This window comes from Pempheris klunzingeri, chromosome 5 (genome assembly GCF_042242105.1).
Source record: "Pempheris klunzingeri isolate RE-2024b chromosome 5, fPemKlu1.hap1, whole genome shotgun sequence".
Taxonomy (NCBI): domain Eukaryota; kingdom Metazoa; phylum Chordata; class Actinopteri; order Acropomatiformes; family Pempheridae; genus Pempheris; species Pempheris klunzingeri.
The window spans coordinates 4,463,830-4,491,790 of NC_092016.1; the positions used below are offsets into that span (position 1 = coordinate 4,463,830).

The 27,961-nt window shown below is 40.8% G+C and overlaps 3 protein-coding genes across 3 annotated transcripts; 1 reads left to right on the forward strand and 2 right to left on the reverse strand.

The window, feature by feature from the left end:
- Positions 1 to 4,561: 4,561 nt before the first annotated feature.
- psma1 (proteasome 20S subunit alpha 1) lies at positions 4,562 to 8,342 on the forward strand. The gene is made up of 10 exons (XM_070830282.1): positions 4,562 to 4,632; positions 5,532 to 5,576; positions 5,718 to 5,819; positions 6,079 to 6,182; positions 6,279 to 6,367; positions 6,555 to 6,625; positions 6,716 to 6,845; positions 7,069 to 7,148; positions 7,363 to 7,467; positions 8,059 to 8,342. Exons 1-10 carry the CDS (start codon positions 4,630 to 4,632, stop codon positions 8,119 to 8,121), a joined length of 792 nt encoding a protein of 263 aa, XP_070686383.1. The 5' UTR covers positions 4,562 to 4,629; the 3' UTR covers positions 8,122 to 8,342.
- Positions 8,343 to 8,578: 236 nt separating this feature from the next.
- Positions 8,579 to 14,490, reverse strand: ric3b (RIC3 acetylcholine receptor chaperone b). The gene is made up of 6 exons (XM_070831206.1): positions 14,358 to 14,490; positions 12,888 to 13,114; positions 12,675 to 12,753; positions 11,863 to 11,956; positions 10,922 to 11,049; positions 8,579 to 9,979 (listed from the first exon to the last, which is right to left on the reverse strand). Exons 1-6 carry the CDS (start codon positions 14,476 to 14,478, stop codon positions 9,489 to 9,491), a joined length of 1,140 nt encoding a protein of 379 aa, XP_070687307.1. The 5' UTR covers positions 14,479 to 14,490; the 3' UTR covers positions 8,579 to 9,488.
- A 1,449-nt stretch (positions 14,491 to 15,939) lies between these two features.
- On the reverse strand, positions 15,940 to 26,310 carry LOC139201323 (rhombotin-1-like). Its single transcript, XM_070830605.1, has 5 exons — positions 26,049 to 26,310; positions 25,353 to 25,566; positions 20,774 to 20,899; positions 20,333 to 20,441; positions 15,940 to 16,662 (listed from the first exon to the last, which is right to left on the reverse strand). Exons 1-4 carry the CDS (start codon positions 26,068 to 26,070, stop codon positions 20,336 to 20,338), a joined length of 468 nt encoding a protein of 155 aa, XP_070686706.1. The 5' UTR covers positions 26,071 to 26,310; the 3' UTR covers positions 15,940 to 16,662; positions 20,333 to 20,335.
- Between the last annotated feature and the right edge of the window lie 1,651 nt (positions 26,311 to 27,961).

A 27,961-nucleotide genomic window follows, 5' to 3' on the forward strand; every position in this document is an offset into this window, starting at 1 on the left:
ATCCTGATGCATTGCGTGTATTTGATACAGTTACAATACTTTTTGTATTGTACTTTTTGTTTTAAAAAAGGGACAGACTATTTAATAGTGTTTTATTGTGTCTAAGTTTCTGTTCAATTTTGTATTTTAATATTTTTTATTGTTGTGACGACCTCTGTATCGCACTCTGGCACAACACTTTCCTCCGGGATAAATAAAGGCGGTCTTATTCTTATTCTTATTCTTACAATGTGTATTTTTAATCTTGTATCACTTTCACCCATCCCTCTAACACTGAATGACAAAAAGATTTCCCTGCTGCTGATGCTGAAGTCAGTGGGCGTCCTCCTCTGAGAGATCTCAGAGACCAAACTGGAAGAGCAGCCAGCAGAATTTACTGTTCATCTCTGAATTTTGACTTCCACCACACTTTATTCTGAAAATGAGTATTAATGAGCAGAGCTTGTGTTGGAATATGTTCTTCTTACAGTCTTTCACCTGCCACAGCTTTTTCCAACAAAATGAACTAAATGGAAGTCCAACCCTCTTCTGTCACGTTGTATCTGTGTGTATCTACAGTAAATTTGTCTTGGGAAACAGTTTTATCATCATTTTAACCTTTAACCTCTCCAGTAAGAGTGCTAAAAAAAAGTTGAAAACTTCTATTCTGTGAGCTGTGGTCAGATGCAATCAGAACATTAAAATGATGGATTACGGTACTGCGCCACTGGTGTGGGTGCATTTCCTGGCATTAAAACAATGAAAATGATGGATAGGAAAATTGTAATCACTGTTAACATAATGACTGAAATCAGCTTCTTCCAGGACGGCGTTCCCTTCTCGCACTTTTCACAGCAACATGATTACTGCTAGCCGACATTTGAGTGACTCAAAAGTCAGTGCGTATGTGTGTAATGCTTGCTGGCATCAGGTGGTTTAAAGTGAGCTTCTTCCATATTGACATGAGATAACATATGTATGTAATTCCTACATTAGCTGTCTATTCTTAGGCTCATAAACTGAGCAAAGAGACTAGCTATCTAACTACTGATATTATTAAGTGTCGCACAATGTACTGCTTTTTTTTTTTTGAGCCAGAAAAAGCCTCTTCAGCCATTTGCTACTGAAATGCTGCATAAGCGCTTTCGTCAACACCAGCGAACGGACGGCAGCGAACAGAATCTCTGCAAGACTCCCACCTCACCTCGCCGCTCACACGTATGCTCTGGCCTTTGCTGTAAGGAAATGTTAACGTCAGTGATGACATACAGTATTCAGACCCATAAAACAGTGCCGAGGGGAGGGGCTGAGGTGGCTTTCCTCATTTTGCTGTGACGCTGGTGACCCCTGACCCACCTTGTTATAGGATGGCTGCCAGCTTAATGCAACCTTGGCAGAGCTGCCACCTTTCCCGCTCATTAGTCCAGTCATTTTCCAAGCTAAGACACATTGCTGACCTATTTTAAGCAACAAGGCGTGGGGGTTGTGGGATATTTTGCCACACAGGATGCAAAATTAATTGTATATTAAAAAAATATATGCTTGGGTGTACACTGCTGATGTGTTGCTATCATTCATTACTCAACGAAACATAAGGGAATTCATGAAGCTCTCAAACCAGCAGGGCTTCACTCTTTCCCCATGTGATTAAAACAAACTGAAAACCATGAATGGGTGGAGGAATGAGAGCGCTCACACTCTCTTCTACTCCTTGAAACACCTCCGCCTCCATCTCCCCCGCCACCACGTGCGAGCGCAGAGTCCACAGCGTGGCTTGGACCCATCACACAGTGACTCAGGCTGCTCTCCATTTGAAAAATTAAACGGGGGGCCGTTTGGCAGAGTTAAATGAGGCCCCCAGGAAAAAAACATGCTGAGCTCAGCACGGCTCCTACAATCTCAATCACAAAGGAGGAGGTTGGCGCGCTGATGTAATGGCTGCCGCCGTGCTGCTGCTGCCTTGGCAGAGGAGGAGAGCTCGTCAGCACAGCCCTACTAATTCACCCACCCACCCTACTCCCCCCTCCCCGGATCAAGGGTACATCAGATATCATTAACAGAGACAAAAAGCCGAAGCTTAAAAACAGACACAGACAAGAGGATGATGCCATTAGTGGGCATTTCTCTGACTGCAGAGCAATTCCCCCTCACTAAAACTAAAAAGTAAAACTAGTTGTAAATTAAATTACATAACAATAAAAACTAGAAAAAATGAAAACCAACTGTATATTGTGTATTTCTAAAACAAACCAAAATGGAATAAAAATCTACAGAAATGTTTTTAGTCTTTGTCTGTTTGGTCAAATGTGTCAACAGAAGCAGCCTGAGGAGGCGTCGGTGCAGCTGGTTACTGACGCGGGGAAGTCTACATGACTGGGAGTCAACTGGGTTTGTATTATAAAACCAATTCTGAACTTATTCAACCCTGACAAATACCCCCTTATTATGATAAAACTGAAATGAGTAAAAACTCAACTAAAACTTAACATTTTAAACAACAAAAACTAAAGTTAAATGAGCAAATGCATTCTGGAAACTGACAACAAAAATTAAAGACAAAATGAAAATAAAAAGTAATGAAAAATACAACTATAATAACTCACACGCTATTAAAAGTGACTTAACACCTAGAAGAAAAAAAAAAACGTCTATATAAGTTTGAATTTAAGTAAGAATTTGTTGAGCCACCGAGAATACGCAGTCTGCATGTATGTGTTAGGAGGGATTGAGGTTCACAGCACCTGTGGAAGGCATCATTTATTACAGGCTCACTGGTAAAAACCCACCACTCACTTATCAGCATCCTGCAGAGCTTTAACATCCTCTGCAAGACCCAGAAAGGGCTCAGCAGTGGTGGAATAAAGTACTCGGATCCTTTGTTTAAGTAAAAGAAGAAATACGACGACATAAAAACACTCAAGTCCTCAAGTCCTGAGTTTAAAAGCTCACTTCAATGTGAATATTAGTGCTAAAAGTATGAAAAGTGAAAATACATCTGATGCACAGTTGCTAGATAGATAGATAGATAGATAGATAGATAGATAGATAGATAGATAGATAGATAGATGTGACAAATGCAGGTTGCTGCTGGTTGAAATGTGTTGATCGTCATAAAGAAACATTCAGAAACTTATCAAGATGAGTCAGTTTTCAGGCTTTATACAGATTTATTGGTTCGTCTCTAAAACCAGATCCATTTTAAGTGACTGCTACCTGAAAACGTTGAAGGACAACGCTGTTGTTTTAAGGATTAACGTTGATATTTCAGTGGGCTGAAAGACAAGTCTGTCTGACATGGGGGCACTTTCCCAAAGACAGAAATCAAGACTGTGTGTCTGTGATGCAGGTGGCATCAGCGGCCGCTTCATTGATAATAAATAAGTTGCTGACTTCAACAAAGTCCAGTTGGCTGTCTACGGAGGAGAGGCAGGTCTAGTACTCTAGTTTAAAGGTCATGTGTTACCCCTCCAGTTTTACAAAAGCTCAGTGGATGAGAATTATCGACTGAAGTGCTCCGTGGCACAGAAATAACATATGTGAATTATTAAAATGGGTGGCATTTACCTTTTAAAGAATGAGACACATGAACTGCTGCTGACTTCTTTTTACAACATGAATTTTGAGTTTGACTTTTTGCAAATGTTGACATCATGGGGTTTTTTTGCATTGTTTATTTATTTACCTGTAAAATTCAGTTAGTGGATGTTTTAGTTTATTTGACATTTAAGAATGAGCTCATAAATCACACGCAGCTGAAATAGCAGCTGTAGTAACACAATACAAGTCAGCTCAGAAAACAGAACTGAGCTAAACCGCATCAGTTCTGTGCAAATCTACTACATTTAATCTAAAAGGAAACATCTCAGTGTAGATTTCATCACACTTCTCCATATCTGACATGAAGAAACATCTACAAAGGAGCATTAAAAAGCCAATTCTGCTGTCTACAGAACAACTAGTTCATCTTCCCCCTGGAACATTTGATGTGCAACAGGACTGTGTGTTTCTAGTCAGTGTTCACAATAATATGATGCAGGCAGCCTCTTCTTCTAATTTACTGCTGCCACCCAGTGTTCATGTACACACACTGCGTCTGTGGCTCTGCGGAAAAAGAAGGAAAAAATTACTTTAGACTGCAACTAAGCTCCCGATGCCGATAAGGAATAAAGATATTCCTTATCCTGCTGAAAATAATAAAACTCTTTTATTTGGGTTTTGGAGTTTTATACAAATTCCCTAACTTTAAATTAGATTTTTAGTCAGTAATTCTTTTCTAATTACCAAATAATAATCTCCAACGCTATACAAGTGTGAAATTGTAAAATTATTGCTGTTTTTGGTGATTGTGTTGTTTATCTGACGTGAAAATCAATACAAACAAATTCACTGTCAGCTTTTACTGATAAATGCAACCGTTTAATATATTCAGTTTTTCAGTGTAATGGGGATGAATAATTTTAAATAAATTTTTTTAAAAAATGTAATAAAATGAAATAAATTAAATGAAAAAAAAAAAGGCCGATCTTTCTTTGATCGATCACTGATTAGAAATCGGGGCTCTGCTGTTTTCCCTGACGTCGCCTCCAGGAAAATAAATCAAGATCAGATCAGTGCTCAGGCGGAGGAGACGAGACACTTTCAGAAGCAGAGATGGTAACTATGAATGAAATTTGAAATACGTTGATCGATTTAACATCATGTAAGGAGTGTGTATGATTTGCACAGCGCGTTTGTGTGGTGTAAATTATCTGGAAACACAGAAAACAGGGTAAACTTGCTCACACCAAGCTAACGTTAGCTAGCTAACTTTTGACTGCACTGTGAGTAAGCAAAACACTGTAAGCTAACGTTAGCCGCATTGATACCGGCGTGTGTGTGTAAAGAAACGGCTCACTGCTGGTATTTGTTGGCCTTTATCACAATAAATGAAGTTTCTAATTAACCTGCTTTATTTCGTTTAGCGCTAAATAACGTCTTATAATTGCGTTTGCCGGTTAGATGGTTAGCAGGCTAGCTTAAAGTAGCTAACAGGTGTAGGTTAGCACGGGCTGTGTTAGCCTCAAAATGAAGTGTCACTTCTTTTACTTTCGCTTTCCTCCCTCAAGTTACTGGCCTGTAGTTTCGGGCTAATAACTTAGTTTATGAAGCCAAGACACACAGTTATAACTCCAGTCACTCCTCACTGCACCGATTCAGTTAACTTCCGTCTCTAATCCAGCTAATATCAGCTAGCTTTCCGCAGAAGTTTGTTTCACTGAGCATGACTATTAACAACACTGACTAGTGTGATGATGCTTGTATTCGGTTGCATGATTCTCCTTGGTGAGTGGCTGCACATCAAGCTGAGTTTATCTATTATTTAGTGGCTGTAATTTAAAACCCGAGTCTAGAAAAGTCTCAGCTTAGTGTGTCCATGAGTGTAACCGAGGAAAACCGCTCATGATGCAAGACAACTATGTCAGCTCAGCTCTTACGTCTCCTTTAATATTGTTGTTGGTTATTTTTATTTTAAATGTCCCTTTTTTAAAATGATGTCTTGTTTTTATCTTTAGTTCCGCAACCAGTACGACAACGATGTGACAGTATGGAGCCCACAGGTAAGGCTCTTTGTTTCAGCCTCTGTCTTTCTCCCACATCTTAAAGAGAATAAATGTCCGTGCAGATCAAGATCGTGTGTTGTTGAGAAGTCTCTGCATAATATGTAAAACCATAATAAGTCATTGTTCATGTTTGTCCAGGGCCGAATCCATCAGATCGAGTATGCCATGGAGGCAGTGAAGCAAGGCTCTGCAACTGTAGGACTCAAATCCAAAACCCACGCAGTCCTGGTGGCACTAAAGGTACATTTAGTATCTCGTCTGTCCGTATTTCTTCTTCCACAAAAGTTTTAACCCTGTATAATGCTCTCTTTATACATTTTTCCCCTCTGCTTATCATTATGTATAGAAACCATGCAAGGAATTTATGATATCTGCCAGTTAATTGAACACTTAAATATACTATAATAAACCAAAACACAAAAAAAGCATGTGGTATATTATTAGTGACAGTTGAAGGGTAAATATTCGATCATGGATGATAGTGTTTATGTTTATGCAGAGAGCCCAGTCTGAACTGGCTGCCCACCAGAAGAAAATCCTCCATGTCGACAACCACGTCGGCATCTCCATTGCCGGACTGACCGCTGATGCCAGACTGCTCTGGTAGGTCACAGCGGCCTTGATGGTGTGAATGAAGCTTTGTAGTGAACCAACGAATGTAACTCCTCTTAAATGATACTCACACCCTCTCTCCCGCAGTAACTTCATGCGTCAGGAGTGCTTGGACTCGAGATTTGTCTTTGACAGGCCCCTCCCCACGTCACGTCTCGTCTCTCTTATTGGCAGCAGTATCCTCTCTACGGCTAGCTTCAAGCTCTGTAGTAAAAATGTAATGATATCTATCTATTGGAGTGTGTGTGTGTGTGTTGTTAGTTGTTATATTGGCCTGTTTTTCTTGCGTGAATTGGCCTATCTGTTATTTTAACAAGTAAGATAATTGTGAAAGGCAACAGCGAACCTTAACTGAACTTTCAGAAACCCAAATCCCAACACAGAGGTATGGAAGGAGGCCTTACGGCGTTGGTCTCCTCATTGCTGGCTACGATGTAAGTTTGCTCAGTCAAATACTTCTCTTATATATTTATAGTATTGTTTTTTATTTTGTAACTCTCACTAACTTGATGTGTGTCGTCCAGGACATGGGACCTCATATCTTCCAGACCTGCCCGTCAGCCAACTACTTTGACTGCAAAGCCATGTCCATCGGAGCGCGCTCTCAGTCTGCTCGCACCTACCTGGAGAGATGCATGGACAAGTTCTCTGACTGTAAGATGATGTTTCTCTTACTAGCCTTGTTTATATTTTTAATGTCCTAATTACAGTGTCATTATATGTAAGATTATGGCAGTTTTGGAAATCTGAACACATCAGTGTCACTCACAGATCTCTGTTAGCAACTTCAGAGTTCACAATTGCATAGTTATATTACCAAACAGTGTCAGCAACAGGTGGAAACCATTACATTAAGAACAAGTTGTTTTCTTCTCAGGTAATCTGAATGACCTGGTCCAACATGGCCTCCGTGCTCTGAGAGAAACCCTCCCCACCGAGCAGGACCTCACTACCAAGGTACGCCAACTCTCCCCACTCCTGTCTGCTGCACAAGTCCTAGCAGAGGAGAGAGCAGTCGCCTTTGTCTAAATCTGTGTGTTGTAACGAATCAGACAGGATTCGGGTTTAGTAAAATGTTATCAAACCCCAGCAGACAGTGAAGATGTTGCCATCTTCTTATAAATGCAATAGTATACAGGCCATTTCTCACATATATTTGTCATTCTCTCAGAACGTTTCCATCGGAATTGTGGGAAAGGAAATGGAGTTTGTCATTTATGATGACGATGAAGTTGCCCCGTTCCTGGAGGGACTGGAGGAGAGGCCACAGAGAAAGGTAGGCGAAAACTGTCTTTGTCGTTCTGCACCATGTGATGAGCTCAAACTCGATCTCTGTATCTTCTGCACTGTGTTGGTGCGACAGATGGTACCTGGTCTGATGTAATTCTAGCTCTCTCTTAGTGATTAACCAGCCCCTGTTAAAATATACATAACATGCACATACTTCTTCTGGGGTCAAGACAAATGTTTGAACTGTGTTTTTTTTTTTTTTTTTTTCTGTTCATATTGGGACCATTTTTGGTGTAAACACCAATCTTGTTGGGACCAGTAATCCTCATGGGGCCCAAAACCTGGTTCTAATGAAGTAAAGCATTGTTTCTGAGGTCCTGGTTAAGGTTAGGAGTGAGGTGTGAAGTTAGGCTAAGGTTTGGGATCTGTTGCCATGTCGATTGCTGCACAAATTCGAGTGAGTTTGGATAAACAAGCTTTCAGTTGTGCTCGTTGCTCAAAGCTGTGACAGTGCAATTTAGAGATGCTTCTATTTAACCTCCTGGAAGTCTCTTAAATCTTTTTACTGAATATTAATGTCAGTGTTGGTCAGATCCTCACGTTTGTGCGCTGAACCACGCTTGTGTTTGTGTCTCAGGTTGCCCAGCCTGCAGATGAACCTGCCGCTGGACCTGCATCTGATGAGCCAATGGAGCACTGAGTCAGCACTTCCTGTTACCCGGAGAGGGCGGGCACAAACCCAGACCAACCTGATGCTTACTGCAGCTCACCAGAGTCATCTGTAGAGGGGGAAGTTGTTGTTGTGATGTGCCACTTCTAAACTGTTAATCCAAAATATTCTCTGCTAACATCAGCCAGTGTGATGTTGCTTTTGTATGAGTAAATTGTACCATTATACAAGTAATAAACTCTTTTTTTTGAGTTGTGCTGCCACTATTCATTACATTAGTTGCCCATTTTATAAACACTTAGCTGGTTTAGAGTGAGCACTACTGCAACAATATCTAGATGAGCGACATTGCAGGCAACAAACACGTAGATTCAAGAGTCTGAGTCTGTTTTTACAATATTAATTAACAATTTAGGGTAAAATAAATGAAACGAGAAGCAAGTTGAGAACCCAGAACATTTTATTGAAGTTATTCACAGGATCTTCATCACTGATATGCATAGCCAGGTGCTCTTCTAAACAGTGAATAAATAAAATTCAGTTTATAAAAGTAAAAATCTTAAAATAACTTTAGAGCACAAGACGGCAGGTTTGTTTAAAGCTTAAAATGTTACAGAAAAGGTTTCTCCATCACAAACACCGAAGAGAAGACAGACGGGGGAACTAGGATACTTTTTGTTCCCTTTAAGGAAGGTGTACGTGTTTTATCTCTCGTCTGTAAACATTTTCATCTTGGACATGAAGACGGCAGGAAGTTTTTTACGTGACGAGTTCAATAAGTCTGTTTTGTGAGATATTCTGACAAAGGTGAGAAAAGGCACAAACAACCTAGTAAATTACAGTGATACCAGTAACAGGATCAAATTTAATCAGAGCTTATCTCCTCAGCACCCTTAACCATCGTACTCTCCGCCCACATGACACTGACTAAATGAGTCCTAAAATGATTTAATCTGTAGAAGAAACATGTTTGTAAAGTGACCTGGTTCAGTCTTGTTTGCTTGTCATTTAATATATTTTCAAACCACCTTTAATTCAAGCACAAAGAGGAAAGAGGCTCCATTATAACTCAGCTCTCCCCTGACTGGACGAAAATACTGAGTTTATTCACAGCGACGCCATCTGTGACTGACAGGAGTCCTGGAAGCATCTTTACGTTCATTTAAAGTAAATTAAAAACTAGAATTTTATAAAAGAAACCCTGTTTTTTTTTCAGTTTTGGGACTAAACTATTCTTATTCCTTTTTTAGCCAAAGGGTGGAGCTGATATTAGAGATATAAAACTGTCCTATTAACACATTTTTCATGCATCCACCAGCTTCCATGCTTCTGCCCATCTCATGAGAACAGATTTAAAAAAAAAAAAAAGAACAAGCTGTCCTTCACCCACCAGGAGGTCAGTGTGAGGCTTTCTTCGCTCTCCTCCTCTTGTTCCTCCGTCTGACCGTGCTGCAGGAAGTCTCCGTCTCCGCTGGCCTGGTGAGGTCCTCCATCTTCTCCTGCTCCATCATGGACGTCATCTTCAGCGAGAGCTCCAGCTCCTTCAGGACTCCAGGGAGGTCCACGTCTGGGACGCCCAGATCGATTTCACCTCCTCCCTCCTTTTGTTCATCCACGTTCGCGCTGCCTAAATCGCTCTCTGGCTCCGCATCCTCTTCACGTGCTGCTGTAACATCACCTTCTCTCACAGCGTCTGGATTCAGATCCTCTTCTTCCTCGGCCTTCCCTCCACCTGGAACGTCCTCGGAGGTGTAGTCCAGGTCGGCGCCATCGGCTTCTGTCCTCTCAGCCTCCGTCTGTGGACTGCAGTTCTGCTCATGACTGTGCTGACAACAGCAGCGGGAATGTTCCCAGTACTGTGGAGGCTCCTCGGGATCATCTGCAGACACTTCAGACACATTTAATGAGTCATTAACTGATCGACATTTCTTCAACTGACTGATCAAACCCACAAGACAAAACACAGAACAAACACAAAGCGAAAAAGGTCACTATTAGATGATGGATTTAACCACAAGCACTTGAATGCACCATTTCTTTTTTCGATGATTTCAGGTGCTAAAAAACTGTTTCTGCTTACAAGTCAGATGTTTTGAAGTGGAGCTGTATGAGGTACTTATCCATAGTCAGCGTATTAACCACAGCAGACTATTTTGATCACTTTATATTGCTGCCAGGCAGCCTTGTTGACAAAGAGATTAAGTTGCTCTTTTTCGTTCACTTCAATGCCACCAGACCTCATTCACAAAAACAGAAATTTTACCTTGCAAACCACAGGAGTTGATACTCTGCCATTGCCTCGATTGATTAGTTTGCTTGTGTTATTGTGTGATTTGGGTGTTTTGAATGGTTATTTTGGATCTGAACTAACTTGTTAGTTTACTGATCTAGGCGGTGGAAGCACAGCAAACCCCTGTGTTCTGCGGTGTAAAATTGCTGTTTTTGTCAATGGAGTCTGGTGGCAAGTGAGCAAAGAGAAAAAGCGAACTGCTTCAGTTTCCCTTCAGAAAAAGGGAAGGCAAGATAAAGCAGTGAAAATATTGTAAATATTGTGCACACTTAAAATTATGTCTTTTTTTCCAGGTAGGACTTTTTTTAGTGGCCAAAATACGCTTTGCTGCTTTGCTCAGTGTCTCCTGCTTCCTCCAAACTTTGGGTGTGCTGATCTATGGGAGATAATACACTAACAATGGATAAGTACCTAATATAAGCCCACTGTAATAAGATGAAATACTGTCTGGTTAGCAGGTAATACTTTGATGTTAAAGAGTTGTGGGGAAAATGGAAATCTTCTCTCATTATAAACTGTGAGCGGACAGTGTTCCTGTACCTCCCCAGTCGTCCTGGGTCTTCTCCGGAGCGATGCTGTCCACCAGCTGGCCCTCCTGCATCACCCGAGTTATCTCCGTCAGCTGCTGCAGGAGGCTCTCCTCCTGATCTGCCATCACCCCCTTCACCCTGAAACACAGACAGAGCGCTCAACGCTCCATCCATCAGCTGTGCAGCATTTTAGTGCCTTTAATCATTTATGGTGTGAGTGTGTAAAGTCAAGCAGATCTGTTTCCTTTATTCTGCCTTAAATTCGCACATTTACCCACATTAGTCATACGTTTCCTTACTAATGATCAGTTTATGGTGTGGTTTTAGCACTGATCAGCATGAAATCTATTTTAGACATTTCCAGGAATAGTTTGATATTTGTGAGGATGTCAAAAAGGCAACAGACTTACATATTTTAAATATTGAAAATGATTAGATAAGCTATTAACAGACAGAACAAATACTTTCACGTGTCCTAACTACAGCCTGCCAGAATAACTAATAATCACACATAATCTCTATAGCACGACTTGTAAACCAGGTTCTCAGTATAAAAAAAATAAAAAAAAACAGGCTTAACTCAAAGATCAACAGAAGCAGGAACACCAAGCACAAGATGATCACTGAAGCACAAAAGGTACGATGACAAACTGGCACAGAGAAGGAAACACACACACTAAACACGACTGGACGGGGAGGATGATGAGGGACAGGTGACACTGATCAGGCAGTGACACAGACGTACCTGAAACGATGACAGAATGAAAGAAACAATGGCGGACGCAACCCAAGAAGCAGGGCGAGACGTCACACCGCCGTGCAGTAATAGAGATCGATTTACAGAACCACAGGGTTCATCTTTACTGCACGCATGTCAGTAAATAAGGTAATTAGCTCAATCGAACTAGTCTCTCCTGTCGGGAAAAGAGCGACACACACACACACACACACCTGCCAGGACTGTCGTGGGCGTTGGAAACGATATTCTCCATCACCAGCTCCGTTTCCCTCAGTTTCTCCTGCAGCTGAGCCAGTTCAAAGTCAGCTGGGGGGGGGGGGGGGGGGACACAGCGGGAAGAAATAAGGGACGAAGGGAAGAAGTTAAAAACACAATCTGGGCTCAAACCAACAACAGTGCATCAAATATAAATAACCAACATGAATTTATTTCTTCTTGCGTTAATGGACTTTAAAGATGAACGTGCACACACACACACACACACACACACACACACACACACACACACAGAGCTACAAAAGCTCCTTTTTAATTTAAAGGAGCTGTTCGCTGATAACTTTGATGGGCTACATGACGGCCTGTGAAATGGAAAATTCCCTTTTTTTTTTTGCCAAAGGCTTTTCCACTCATCTTTTCCACTCATGTTAATAACTCCACAACTTTTTTTTTTTACATCAAAACTTGACAAGCGTGACAACCTCGATAACACGCCGTCCTTTCATTTTCCGTCTTTTTGTCCAGTTTTTCCACTGTTAATTCTGATTTCAAGGGAATCTCATTAACTTTTTTTTTTTTCGGTCCTTCAGCTCTTTCTACTTTCTTAACTGTTGATTTAAAGCACTGATTGGATTATAACTGAAACATTCAACATGCACATAATATTTATACCGATGCAGTGCTGCAGTAGAGCATGTTGTTGTAATCATTTGACAGAAGAAAGTAAGTGCATTATACAATAAGAGCATTTAAACACTAAATAAACATGCTAATGGCTGCTAGTTGTTAACAGATAAATGATACTTACTGATCTTCCTCTTCATGTTCTCAGACCGAACCGAAGGAAACCTGTTCTCTGATGGTTTGTTGTTCCCCTTAGATGTGATCTAGCAGGAGACAACAGCAGAGCTTCATAATTCTTTTTACCTGCTAAATAGTGTTTTTCCATTTTAAAGTAAAATGTTGTCCATTAAAACGTCTCTGTGGTTTCATTTTAAAACACTAAGATCGAGTGTTTCACCTTAAACAGTATGTAGAGGATGTAGAGTAAGATCCCGAAGCCGTACACGGGGATGATCTGCCCTGCCAGGTTGGATTTGCCCCCCATTCCTGCCCCTGTTCCCGCCCCCTTGGCCCTGGCTATGGCCTCGGTGTTGTGGGCTCTGGAGAAGCCCGTCGCTGCAGCCCTCTGACCTCGGCCCTCGGGGGACATCTGACGGTGCATCATCGGGGGGAGGCGGCCCGGACCTGCAGGGAGGGGGAGACGGGTGAGGAGGAGGAGGAGGAGGAGAAGGGGAGAACATCCCAAAACAGCAGAGTGCAGCTCATTTTGAACTGGAAGTACAACAACTGTCCAGGAATTTGTCATCTAACTGTTAAATACTGTTTTAACTAATTAGTTTGAAGTGAAGTGACACTTAAAAGCCTGAAAACGAGACATTAATGAACAAAAAAAAAGGTTTAATGACGTGATTGACACCAAGCAAATGATGAAAAATCTACTGTGTATCACACCTGTGTGACACAGAGGTTCATTTCTCCTTTTAAAAACCGTTTTAACACTTTTACTTCCTCATTTTTTCAAGTCCGTCGACCACATCATGAGTTTAGGTTGCAGCTAATAATAAAAAAAGTCGCTAGGACGATACAGTGTCAATAATTTAAGGTCAAGCTGTTAAATCATGTGAGCAGTTTAGGTGTGTTTTTTTTCCTGAATCAATCTGAACAGTTCTTCATTGTTACCTGAAATGTTTTTGATTGAAGATTCAAGATGTTTGTTGTGACTTTAACGACATTTCTTCCAAGAAGATAACATATTGTCAACATATAGAGCATATTGTAGATGATTTACATTTTGTTTTTGACCATGTAAGCCATTAATTATATTATATAATATAATATAATAATATTATATTATATTATATGTCAATATTTGGACATACGTTTCACCAAGAATTAGTTTGATTTGTTTAGTCCTGTTGTCAATAGAAGCACATTTTTAGAGATTTTTTTGGGGGGTACTTAAGTTTTTTGGTAAAGAAGAAAGATTCTTTTGGCACTCAGGTACTTTTAGCGCCTTCCAGCAATATGACAACAATTTACCAGCCTTAAATTTTTAAAAATAAATGTCAAATATTTCCATTATTCAATCAGTTCTAGGTTACAGTAACATATTAAACATAACAAACGCATTTCTTTATCATGTTTGAATCACATTTCATGCTAATAAACGGACAGATGAGTGTTTCTCTGTTATCTGTGCAGCCTGTTTTTAATTCACCTGATAAACCGACACAGGTGTTGCGGAGTGTTTGGCGCCCTCTTCAGGGAGGAAAGTGTAACTGCACCTACGCCGTTGATGTACAACGCGGCTTAAATTACAGTAAATCAAACCCAGTAAAACCACCTTAAAATTAAAATAAAAACCAGAGGCCTCAGAGCTCCATCGAGCTGGAGACGCTTCCCAGAGAAGCAGAGAGAGGAGACGCACCGTCCGGCCGCTCCGCAGCATCCTTCCGGCCCCTGGACAGCAGCATTTTGGGGAGCAGCAGGGCCACGCACAGCACGAGACACGTGGCGAGGGTCACCTTCTGAAATGCGGACATCGCCATCGCGGCAGGGAGTCGGTCAGCGTCCCGGAGGAGGAGGACAAACAACCGACGAGGTCCACGGACAGCAGCGCGGGAGCAGGCTGATGTCGGACTTCCTCCCTTCGCGAGAGCAGCGGAAGTCCGCCGGAGCTGCAGGTCACGTGTGTCACCAGCAGGTGGCGCCAAAGGACAGCAGCAGTGTTTTTAATGAGGGGATCAATGACAATTAAAATAAATGGTTATTTGTTATGAAATAATGAATGTAAACTATTAATTTTACAGAGATTAAGGGAAGATTTTCGTTTATTTTTACAATGTATAACATTTTATATGCTGTTTCTGTGTTTTTGTTTTGTTCTGTTCTGTTTAACTTCCCCTCTGCTTTTATGTCTGCACAGTATTTACTTATCAAGCATTGTAAATAGTCTCTTGTTACAGTATGCAAGTTATATTCTTTAAAAAAAGAGTCTCAGAAACAAGGAGAGGACTTTCTCAAAGTGTAGTCTGATTACATTTTTGATTTTGATTTTGATTACTTCTGAATAAGTGAGTAAAATGTGCAAATTTATATCCATTTACTACTGATGTCACTATTATTTTCTCTCTCTCTATAATTTATGATATGAAAAGTGTTTTCAACACACATCCACACTCTCTGCTGAACTACATGTGCGTCTTGTTAGGGACCTATAAACCTGTAACAGGTCTAATAGTCTATATAATGGTTCTAACATGTAATATTAAATGCACTTCTTTTTATTTTTGAGGTTTCATTAAACTTCGCTTAAACATGTTTTAAATCTGCAGTACATTTCTGTATTATTCTTTAGTCTTTGCCACAGCTGATGCCATTTTTTGTCCTGCAGACACTTCAATATGTCACTCAAGACACTTTCATATGTTTAGTCATAATCGCACCACTATAATCTCATTTCTGTACACTTTTCTTCATGCTAGATCCTCTTATTGTACTGCTGCATCCCATTTTCTGCACAGGGGTGATGCAAAATTTCATTTAAACTTTTTCAGAGGTTCGTTCTGCGTCCTGACCCCACAGTCACTGATCATAATCTCCAAAATGATAACATTTATCAAAGAGGGATCAGTGGTTTGTTGGGAGTATTTTGGACCAAAAACGGGGATCAAATCCAAGTTATTTTTTATCTCACATGAATTAAGAGATCATCCTCATCTTCAAACAACAGCTGCTCATGTAGCAGGTGAATAGGCTGCTCTTTTCTCTCAGTAATTGTCTCACAAAGCTTAAAATGTTGAGATTATACCAAACAAATATTCACTCAAAGGTGTGTTTTGCTTATTGTTACTGGATGTTTGGCCTTCACTGTGCAGACGGATGGATGTGCTGAGTATTTTTCTTATAATTATATCTTATAACATGTCTGAAGGGGTTCTTTAAATGATTTTCTTCTCCTTCTGTTGTCACGGCTGCTCCACTTTGGTCAAAATAATGAGCACCCAAACTCGAGTTAAAACTCAGTTTAATTAGTCAAGAAAAAACAGCTTGAGATGAGAGTGAAAACAAAGCTATGTTGGGTTTGAAGTGCCCCTCGGTACGGTTGAGTCTTCAGCATCAAGAGGCAGAGAGAGGAAGGAGAAACAGCCTGTCATCCTCACATGTTGGACTGAACCAAACAGTATCTGCAAATATGTTTCAGTTTGTTTTTGGGGCTTCCAACATGCCAGACGGGTGGGGTTCACCACAGAAGGCGGTTCAGCCGCTGCCAGAACAACTTGACAATCAGGGAGATGTTTCAAAAAGACAACTTAGTATTTTTCTTGGTGATGGATGACTTGGTCGATGCTATGTGTGGCCGGATTGGCTTCCCTCCATCCGTCTAGCGTTTCAAGTTTGATGAACAGGCTCTTCAAAAGATTTGCAAACACTAGTAGCTCTATTTGTCGAATGTAAAAAAAAAGAAAGAAAGAAAGGGGGCAGAACCATAACAGTCCACGCTAAGTGCTCTGGAAACTTTCCTCCTCATAGTTTCATTATTCCATCCTCACTTCCTGGCTGGTCCCTGGTCCATCTGATCAGAAATGTCAGTTTTCAGGAGGAGAGTTACTCTGTAATAAAGAGTCCAATCATGGGCTGCTGGAAACACATCCCATCAGCCTGAAACAAGAAGCCGACTGTGCTGCTGTGAGCTTCATGGTCCAGCTGGCTCACAGTCGTCCTGCTCACATCTGCAGAGAAAAGAGAGAAGAAAACGTGAAACATCTCCAGGTCACTCCGTGTGGTTTTAGAGGTTCAACAAAAACACACAATCAGCTTTATGTGTCCGCTAATTGAGGTATAATAACGGAAAAGTTATTTGTCTTTCAATAAAGTGTGGTATACATTATGAATAAATGGTCGTGCGGTTTGCTACAAAAGCACTTTGTCTTTTAGAAAAGCACACTAAATACATATTTTATCATATTCCAAAGGCAACATGATGCTCAAGGGTTTTAAATACAAAGGTCTTAGATGAGGTTAATGGTAACACAAGACTGACAGTTTATAACAGTGTCTGTGTTTGGAAAATCTGTTTCATAATAATAATACGTGTAACAATGTAATAACATTTCAGTTTGTGTTGATTTTGTGTTTTGGTTAGTCTTGATTTTAGGGGTTCCTGTGGTGTTTCCCAGTCAGGAGGTTTCATTTGAGCATCTCAGGAACCACAGAAATATAGAAATTCATCCCTCCATTGTCTGTACTGCTTATTCTGCTTAAAGGTGGGGTGCACCCTGGACTGGTGGCCAGCCAGTCACAGGGCAGACATATAGAGACAGACAACAGGCAATTTAGAGTCACCAGTTAACCTGCATGCCTTTGGACTGGGGGAGGAAGTCGGGGTACCTGGGGAGAACCCAGGCAAGCACGGGGAGAACAAGGAAACTCCACACAGAAAGACCCCGAGGTGCCTACAGTGCTAACCACCGGAAAAATAGAAATACACATTGGAAATGTGGGGTTTGCATCACGAGCAGCAGACCTTGAGATGATCGCTGCCCACAGCATCCCCTACCAGGGTATTTGTTTCCTTATCGGACCAGAGGTTGTAAAACTTAGTAGGAGGTGAGTGTGTAAAATAGAAGCAATTTCAATTTCAATTTCAAATGCAGAATCAGATTTTTTATTATGATTTTTCTGTTGTGGGTAGTAACATGTTACATCTGAGTCCATATACTCATAAAGTAACAATACTTTTTACTTGAGTAATGTTTTTGTTTACTTTACCCACCTCTGACTATTTTATGTAGCTTTTTGTCCACATTGACGCCAGCGGCATGTCGGCCATGTCCGATAAGATAATATGTACTTCAAGAAGGGCGAGCGCCAAGAAAAATCCATATAGGTAATATATAAGTCTTTGACAAAAGTTTAAATAAATCTACAAAAAATCCAACATCAACAAAACTATTTGAGTCTTAAGAGAAACGTTAGAAAGAGTTGCAGCAGCTGGAAGCCAAAGAGCCTTCACTGGAGCCTTTTTATCAAAATCACAGAGCTGGAGCCACATTTCTACTATAGACTGCCATTTTAACGCACTCCAAACAAAATATACAGTAGATCACAAACATCTGACCACAGATGTGTTAAAGATTCCTCATTTCTCACCTCAATGAAGACGCCGCCCTCACATGAGGTAAGATTTCAATATATAAAAAAGAAAATGGTCTCCTAAAGTCTGAAGTTGTTTCAACATGAACTCTGGAAGACCTGGAAGGCCGAACCACAAGTAAAGACTCTCTACTTCCAGAGTCCATCAATTGTCCTGCGCGGCGTTGTGTATTTTATGAACTGTAGTTGTAGAGTTAGTATCATAATGATAGGTTGGGCAGCTGGTATGTTTTGGAGACGAGGCAGACCCTGAAACCTCCATAATTGAGGATTTTGTGGTATTTGCTGCACTTGCTTTCAATCTTCTCCCATCTGCCCCGACGGCGGACCACTGCTCACGCCCTTCAAGAGGCTCGACAAAGGAAGAACTCTGTTCCCACAGGGTTTGTTTTTTCTGCTGTTTAAAGCTTTACTGAAGGCCTTCAAACCTGCAGGCAAACCTGGAGGCCTCTGATGAATAAAAGTGGAATCTGCAGACTTAATGATCTTATTCACCAAACCTGACATCAGCCTGTGACAAACACGTGTCATTTTCATAAGTTCTGTTTACGCTGTATATGAGACTATTTGAATTTTGCTTTTAAAGGTCCCATATTCTGCACAGTGCACTTTTTAATTTCTTCTGAACATAAATATGTGTCCACAGTGTGTCTACAGACGTCCAAACTATGAGAAAAGACCGTCCTCGTTCTTTTTTGTCCTGCTGCATCTTTCAGTAAACATGTGAAAACACGCTGTTTAGGTTTGACTCCCCTTATGATGTCATAAGGGGATCTGTTGATTATGTGACCTCCTCCAGCCCTTTAGCAGTCCGACTGTACCGCTGAAAACCTCCTGCATCCACCTCTCTGTCCGCCACATTCCTCACTAATACCAGCTCCAGGTAACATGTAGACGTCGAAGGCAAGAGCGAAGCAGCAGCCATGAGAAAAATAATGTGTTTATTGAACATTAAACCACACAAACCTGCTCTGGTAGGACCTCCAAATATAAGTACAAGCTTAAAAATGCGCACAATATGGGACCGTTAAAGCCTAAATCCACAAATTTAAAAACGTTGAAAATACAGCAGCTAAGATGGAGCATCTAGTGTCGTATTTCTAAAGTTATGTCAACTCACTGTTGCTGAAAGTCAGCGAAAATGTCATCTAACTACCAGGAAACGAAGACATAACTGTATGTTTTTTACTGAACTCACAAGACAAACTTCACATATTCCACTTCTCGACATCAGAACGTCTCCAACCACCACAGCTGTGTCCCACATAAAAATTTACAACAGCAAGATGTACAGCTTCACGGTTTTATTGGGTTCTTTGTGTTGTTCTACAGCCAAACTACAGGACGCATCCAAAGTGTCTCAGACTTTTAGGGAGAAACACCTTGAGATTTAGCATGATGGTGTTTTTAAAGTGGTTTTCATAGTTAAACAGTGTCCACTGTCGGGGATGTCAGGATGAAACATTTTGTTTAGCTTAAGACACAATAGAGTGATGCAGAAGAAGCGCTCAGAGGGTCTCTTACCTGTTAACACATCCACACAACAGGGAGCATCATTCAGCCTCGTCTCTGTCCACTTTTACCTCAGTTTTTGGTCTCCACCAACATAAATGCTCCTTAAAGCTAAAACATGTACGGGTTTGCCCTTTCACACAGTCATTTGACTCAGTGTCAAGATTTTAAAAGAATCAGTTTACATTTAAATATGAAATCTATATCAATATCTAGTATAGCTTTAAAATAAATGCAGCTACTTTAGCAGTTTAAACTGTAGGCACCTGGTTTACACACCAGCAACCAGCTTGTTTTGCTAATTAAAAGGTGACTAATTATATGTTTTGTTGAGAGGACTGTTAGGGTTTCAACTTTAATGCAGTAATAAATGAGACACATCTGCTTTATATGTGCTTCGGATATTCTCAGACCTGACGTGATCTGATTAAATCATCAGGCATCAATCTCCTTTTCATAAACTGCCCTCTGAAGAACTGAACATATGCATCCATATACTAAGTGTCACTTAATGCAGACTTTTTGAAAGAAAATGAGCTACAACATATCGCAGGATGGATTTTTTTTGCTAACCTCTAACGGCCTCTGGTTTGAAGTCTCATGTCTACATATGGTCATATTTGGGATGAGCTCGTGAGCTCACTTGTATACCTTCCAGATATCTTTGTGCATGGTTTAGTTCAAACTGTCAGAGCAGCTGTCTGGGCCTGTAATTCATCGTCATCACAATATTACCTCTTATTGAGGCTGCCTCTCTGTGCTGCCATTAAGATGGCCTCCTTCGTAGTCCAGCTGGCACAGGATCATGTTGTTCTTGAGGAAAAACTTGTCTCCCACGCAAAATCTGCAGAGAGAAATAAAAATATGGAACTGGGTCTTGGTTCTTGCTCGAGCTAAAGTGAATCACGAGGTCCCAGAGGAGCATTTCAGGCATATTTTCAGCATATATCCACTGCTATGATAATCAGAAAATTAATCTTGCATGATTGCTTGCTGATGAACTATCCAAGTGATATACAAAGTCTTTAACCCCTGAAGGTTTTGCAGTAAATTTCATCAAATACTGATTACAATGCATTGGCAGTATGTTCATAATGACCAGTGAGCTCACTAACGCACCTCCCTGATAAGTCAACTGAATTTGATCTCCTTGCCTAATTGCTCCCCTAATCTTACCTCTGGCGGCAGAGCTGACAGGCGAAGCAGTCTAAATGGTAGACGTTGTCTCTGGCTCTCATCACCATCTCAAAGGCAGGGATCAGCTTACTGCAGGCTGCACAGTTCCCCGTCACGCCAAAGAGCCTGCAGGGGCAAAGAGGGCGACAAGCAGACCTGTAGTCTGGACGCACTTAGATACATTTCAGCCAAGAACTGAAGAGGGGAAGAAAGCATACTGACATGAAGGGAGGGTAAGCCTAAAAAGTAGTCCAACAGGACCTTGCATCTGCGTCAGTGTCACAGATGTTGCACAAGCACTTTTTGCAAATACTCACGAGTTTAAAAGCCATAAACTGCACAGCATTTCTTACAGATTATCGCAGGCTTATTGCTGCTGCTAATGCAGTGCTTGCATCATATTCTATGGATCATAAATCCGAGCAGTCAAGTGGGAACATTCACATCGGCCTTGTAGTCGTAATTCTGAACAGGAGTTGTGAGAAACTTCTAACAACTGCGATATCTCCCACAAAGCAGTGTGTTAATAATCTACAACCAAAATAGCTGCACTGGCAGGTAAATGTACGTAAAATCCAATGACAGCTAGACCAAGACCAAGAATCTACAGCCAGTGCTAACCTGTTGATGTTTACCAGGTGTATAGTGTTTTTAATCATGCTCACCATCTTAGTTTAGCATGCTAGCATCTGCTAATTAGCACTAAACACAAATTACAGCTGAGGCTGACAGAGATATCATCATTTCTGCAGGCAGCATTGAGATTTTGACCTGAGGGCTGGGCCCAAGAGGGGGACTTCAAAGTCATCAAAGTTATCAGGATTCATCCTGAGAGGAGCATGAATGCCTGAGTCGAATTTCTTGGTGATCCATCCAATAGGTTTATAAATATTTCACTTAAAAAAACACAAATGTGAACCTCATGGTGGGTTGGACCAAATAACAGAGCGACTGACATTACTATCATTAAAACCACGCCACTAATATAAAAAGGAGCTAACTATACAGCCTAAACAGTTTATCTAAATCACCTTAAAATACAGGTAGATATATATATACAGTAGAAATATTCTAGAGATAATGATGAGATACGATTCTGAGGAACTACTAGTTTGTGATGTTTAGCTCTAAGAAAACTATGAACTTACATACTGTCCACTTCCTGACCAACTGTGTCGGATTATGAACAGATGAAACCATAATGTATGTAAGTTAACGACTGATTATGGTTTAGGCACCAAAACGACTTGGTTAGGTTTGGGAAAAGAGTTCAGTTTGGGTTAAAATAAGTATATTAGATACATCAGTTATCTGTGTGCCTCCTCCCTTCGTGGACTTTGTTCTCTTTCTACTACATCACCTGACTTCCTCCTTTGCTACCGTCATAACTGCTACAGCCACCTAGAGGTCGCCTACTTAAACATTATTATCATTTTATCATTATTATCAGTTTGACCACCTTCAAAAAGCGACCACGGTCCATCATACTGATTATTATGTACTTTATAGACATCTAATACAATCAGTTTAATCAAAGTCTGCTCTCCAGGAACTATTCACTATCTACTTTTTAGTCATTATGAATGAAGTAAATACCAGAAAGCAACTGTTGTTTTCCGCATTTATTCCTTAATAACTACTCAAAGTATTTCTTATCTTATTATATCACACTTTATTTCTATCTGTTTCGATCACCTAGTGGTGAGTGGTGAGAAAAAAATCACTACTTTAACTAAATGAAAAAGGAGAAAAAAAAAGAAAAAGACATTTTTTTTGTTATTATGTGAGCATGGTCACCTTCGCCAAAAGTGAAAAAAGCTGATTAAGGCTTTGTTTCCGCTGATGTATATGATGTGATTAAAGGCCTGGCAATGCAGCTTTTCTAAACAACCCTCTGTTGCTGCTGCAGGAAGCTTCAAATGCTTCACTTGATATTTTCCACACAAGTGAAGTGAGTGTCAAATGCAAAAGCTTTCATAATCTGGATGTAACTTGAATCAGTCTTGCATTATATCAGCTGCTGATAGAGAGCAGCAAAATGGTGATTCACTGATATGAAAATGTCAAATTTTTAAGTAAAATGTCACTTTTAGAACTTGATGGGTGTTTTTTTTTTTGCCTCGTAGGACATTACCCTGATTTTACAGGTAAGAACCTGACAGTCAGTTTATTACAATTTCCTGCAGATAACAATTTATATAACACTTGAACTTTGTCCTCAAAATACCTGAGAACAAAACACTGTGTTTTGCTTTAAATACTCTGTGACTCAGTGCTGACCAGCTGTAGATTGCTTCACCTCTCATTCACCTCTGAAAGCAAGAACAAATGGCTCCCTAAGAGCCTGACACACATGAAGATAAGTGGCCGCTGCTGATTTCCATATTCCATTAGAGGCCAAATAAAAAGAAGAGGTTTGGGAGGAACCGTTATGAAAAACGACAGGGAGGAAAGAGCCGACCATGTGTATCCCAGAGCCTCGGACGACAAATGAAAAACGTCATCAAAGGAGTGACCAACGCAGGAACAAAAGAGAGTCCTAATTAACCGAATGTTCTGATCTAACGAGCCTGAGTCCTGAGCAGGCACCTGGTGGGTTTGTTCCCTTCTCGTTAACGAGGCTACGAAGCTCAATGCTAATTCTCTACTAATGGTCCAATTAAAAGAAATCACATGGTTTTAATCCTGCTCTTCAAAGGCTCTTGGTCTGCACCCTCACAATGATGAGGAAAACAGGAGGCAATCTAGCCAATTTAACTGTCAAAAGGGGTTTTGGTCTCTTAAGTGCAGCGCAGCTAATGAGAGACTTAGCTCCAACCAAATCCAGCTGGATTGTACATGAGACTAACACATGAGTTCAGCAATGTGGCTGAGATATCAGGAGTTCTCCTGCTGACCTGACACCAGGCGTCATTATTTCAGGCAGGAAAATGAAGGGTATGTGACTCTCGGAGGAGCCGTTTGAGCTCGGTTTGGGTTTGTTTATAAGTGGTGTCATCACGATTCATGGTCGAAAGATTGTGAAGGTGAAAATCTGTTTAAATCTATAGCATATTTAAAACACACTTGAACTAAATTCATTGTGTAGTGATTCACAGACACTAGAAGTCGGGTAATGACCTTTAGTGGACTTCATAAAGGAGCTGTTCAGATTATCTAGAAACATTTATCTTTTAGGTTTATAAAAAAAAGAGTGTCTGAGGTGATTTATAGTGTGTTTAAGTGTTATAAACTTTCTGCTCTATTACATGGAAGATACTGCAGACACATGTATAATAGACACTTCTCCATAATGCCGCCTTAAAGTAATGTACCTAAAACTTAAATAGTTTGATATTTTGGTAAATTTCCTTACTGACTTTCCATGTACCTGGAGCCAGGAGACAGTTAGCTTTTCTTAGCATAAAAGATTCACATCTTAATGTTTCATCTGTACAAAAACTAAAGTTTAAAAACAACAATTTGCCGTTTCACAGCTGGGTTATGTGTGGGACTATTTGTCACCTGGGAAAAGTTGTCAGGCAACCAGCAGAGACCCCCCCACCCCTTAAAAAAACAAACAAGTGTCTATAGACTGAACCAGGCTAATTATTTCCCTCCGTTTTCAGTCTTTATGCTAAGCTAAGCTAAGATAACCGGCTGCTGGCTCCGGCTTCATATTCACCATGCAGACGTGGGAGTCGTGTCCGTCTTCCCACTGCTGAACTATTCCATAACATCCTCAAGTACATGGTATTGTTGTATTATTACATCTTCACCTCTGATTCTTTAGTTCCTCTATGCCAGCTTCACCCTCTGTTTGCTCATTTCTGCCTGTTTGCACCATTTCTTGTCTGAAACATGAGGAATATTTGCATAAAAAGTTCAACAAAAAGGTTGGATGACCACAGAAAGCCAAGCAGAAGGATGTAATAGTTTTGCTTTTTCGTACATGAATCCAGCAGCCAACTACGTGTCCTTACACAAGAAAAGTATGTGTCTACTAAAGGCTTAAATACTCAGCGGAGAGTCCTGATTAATGACTCAAAACAGACTCGAGCAGCACATCCTTACAAGGGGAAAACATGCTCAGGACTCAAATTTGATTTATTCACTGGAGTGATTTGCACTAAGTTTGGCTGTCTGCTCTGTTCTTGACTGAAAGCTTTGCTAAATTAACCAAAAGGGTCGTTAACATTTTATTATATGAGTTGACACACGACACAACCCGTCACAGTGATCTGGATTTCGACATCTGTCCTCATGTTAGTTACAAAACTTCTGGGTTCTCATTGGGAGGCTCCCACATTCAAGTTATTATCTCTGCTTCCAGTTCCTCTGATAACCTACTTTAGCAGACTGTTATCAAACCCTTTCACTTGTATTCTGAGTGGATCTACAGTCACAGCAGTCAGCCAGGTCCAGCTTTTCTTACCCGCTATCTACTTTATCGTTATTCGAATGCTGAAAACTCTGCACTTGACCTCTATGACGGCAACAGCAGTGCTTCACGGGGATGATTTGTTTTGAAGCTGCGTGATGCACCAGGTCATTTTCTTTTCCCTCTTCCTGATGCACCTGTCCCGAGGGTAAGGATTACCTCAGGTAGTCCCTGCGGCAGAGGATGAGGTTGGCCCGGGTGTAGAGGGTGGAGCCCACCCGGCCCAGGCGGCAGTCACAGCAGGCACACTTCAGACAGTCCTCATGCCAGTACCTGTCCAACGCCTGCAGCATGAAGCGGTCCCGGATCTTCCCGTTGCAGCCGGCGCAGCCCCTCGGCTTCTCTCTGGACTGGAGGGACACGAGAGACACACCTGGCAGGAAACAACAGGTAGAATTAAAAGATGTGGAAAGCAAAGTGATTAACAGCTGAATTTATAAAAAAAAAAGAATTACTGATACAATCAAAGGTGTTATAAGGCAGAGACATGCCAAAATAAAAGGTTTTATAAAAGCACTGTTGAATATCACAGACATTATAGTCACATTAGGAAATGACAGTAAATAATAATGATATCTAATTAAAGAAATAACCATTTAGGTCTAATTTTATCCCCAGTAGGAATATTGAAATGGGTAAAAAGTGAAAGTAAACTTCAAGTTTCTTAAAAGAATAGAACAGTTAGAGGGAATTCATTATCTTTTATCAGTCTTAATGAAAGTATTTCACAGACAGTAAGTTTAACATGAAATCTAATTTTCTGCCCTCTTTATCTTTTTGCTGCACAGTCATTAAAACCCTCTCTCTTCTTCTACTGTATAAATAACGTTCATATAGAAATGCATGTGTACTCACTCTCCTCCTTGTCCAGCACCATCCTTCTGGAAAAACAACACTCCAACAAACAGGAGAAATGCCCCCGCGTCTCCCTCTCCTGCGTGCGAGATAACACCAGGGAGAGCAATAATAAACACAGGGGGGGCTCTGACTCTCTGACTGTGTGAATTGCAGCAGCAGCAGCAGCCCCGAGTGGCTCAAACTTCAGCTCCGCTCCTCACAAACCCCGAGGAAAGCCGACAGAAAACAGCCCATGGGGTCGCTCTCTGCGCCTCATGCGTAAAAATAACCGGTGGCTGGATGAAAACAGCGTCTCCGGGTATCACCTTGCCGCCAGGCGAGATGTCCTCAAATCAAGAGTGGCTGTGCCTTATCTCGGCTGATGTCAGTGCATAAGCATTTCTGTATCTGCACAGGCTGCGGCGGCTGTTCCCCTCTCAGATGAGCTCCTCTGCACACACTGAGCCTCCACACAGACCTCCCTCTTTCTCCCTCCCTCTCCGCAAAAAACTCCCACAGTCAAATGGCTTTTTTTTTTTTTTTCTTTTTCAAACGCTGCGTGCTAATTATATAAAGTCATTATGCTCAGATCTGATAGTAACCGCCCCCTCCCTCTCGGAATCAATTATTCAATAGACAGTCACACACCAGGACAGCCCGGGCCTGAGGTGTTTTAGAATGAGCTTATTCAACTCCAAGGACACCAATTATCTCCAGGGCGCCCAGCAGTCAAAGCAGAGGCTTTTCAGCAGATGCGGCGCCTTTTCACACGCACGTGGGTGCACGCGCGTTTGTGAGCGTGCACGTGACACAGTGTATATTCGGTGTGTTCATTCCTTATTTGTGCACGCGTCTTTTTTTAAATTTTTTTTTTTACTTAGCTACAAAATTAATAATAGCTTAGATGAGGGTAAGAATGCACAGTTATTTTCATAAAGGTCACTAAACTCTATCACAGCTAAATGAAAGCAATAATGGGTTTCCTTCCTAAGCCTTGAATATCACATGAATGCTGCAGAAATACATGTGATTAAAAAGACTTAATTAGCAACAATCGTTAGCTAATTAGAGAGCCTATTGTACTTCTAAACCCTTGTAGGATTATTAGGCCATAGGGATATTATCTGCTGTAAGTCTGAGTCCTTGAATATGATAGAAATATAAGGAGACAGTGGAGGAACACCAGAGGAGAAGTCCTTGTCTGTATTATATATATATGTGTGTGTGTGTCATATTAAAAGATGCCAAAATGTAAAGCAGCTACTGGAATAGGAATGTACAAATGCAAATACTAAATAAGTAGCTACAAGGATTTTGTTTAAAATGTTTCTGGTTATGAAATGTGTGGATGTCTTTATATGACCTACATAAGCAAACAGGACTATCAGCAAGACGATCTCTTATTTCTGTGTTATTCTAAGTGCTCAGGTCCGATTCCCCCTGAAATCAGACAAAAACAATTTACAGCTAACATTAGAGTCGATGTTTCCGCTTTCCCGAGCAACGTATTGCAGTGAGTCCAAAATCAGCTGATGAAAAGGAAGGAGAAGAATTTTCTTTAAAGGTTTTTATGTTTGACGTCATATTTTTATGGTTATTGTTCATACTGGGGCAGGATTAGCAAGGATAAAAGGAAGAAAATCAACCAAGTAACAATGAAAAAATGCTGAAAGTTAATGTAGAGCACGAGCAAAAACACGAGTCAACCTCGGTCGGCCATTCAACAGATGGAGAAAACTCAAAGGAGTCCAAACTGATCCAGAACTGGCTCTCCTCCTCCTACACAAGCCTGTAATGTGTCTATTTTCTTCATCAAATACAATACGAAAAGTGATTTATGAATTGACGTTGGTGGATGAAATGTGGAGAGATCAGATCAAGATCTCCACAACACTCCAGTAAACGCTACCATATTTGTTCACAGGGACTAA

Coding starts and splice junctions, on each gene's coding strand:
- LOC139201323 (XM_070830605.1), bottom strand. CDS start 26,070: ATGGTGCTGGACAAGGAGGAGA. Junction 25,567..26,048: donor GGTGCTGGACAAGGAGGAGA/GTGAGTACACAT, acceptor GTTTCCTGCCAG/GTGTGTCTCTCGTGTCCCTC. Junction 20,442..20,773: donor TGTCAGCTCTGCCGCCAGAG/GTAAGATTAGGG, acceptor TTCTCTCTGCAG/ATTTTGCGTGGGAGACAAGT.
- ric3b (XM_070831206.1), bottom strand. CDS start 14,478: ATGGCGATGTCCGCATTTCAGAAGGTGACCCTCGCCACGTGTCTCGTG. Junction 13,115..14,357: donor TGCTGCGGAGCGGCCGGACG/GTGCGTCTCCTC, acceptor CCCTCCCTGCAG/GTCCGGGCCGCCTCCCCCCG. Junction 11,050..11,862: donor GCCCACGACAGTCCTGGCAG/GTGTGTGTGTGT, acceptor TCTGTGTTTCAG/GGTGAAGGGGGTGATGGCAG.
- psma1 (XM_070830282.1), top strand. Junction 6,183..6,278: donor GCTGATGCCAGACTGCTCTG/GTAGGTCACAGC, acceptor TCTCTCCCGCAG/TAACTTCATGCGTCAGGAGT. Junction 6,368..6,554: donor CGTCTCTCTTATTGGCAGCA/GTATCCTCTCTA, acceptor CTGAACTTTCAG/AAACCCAAATCCCAACACAG.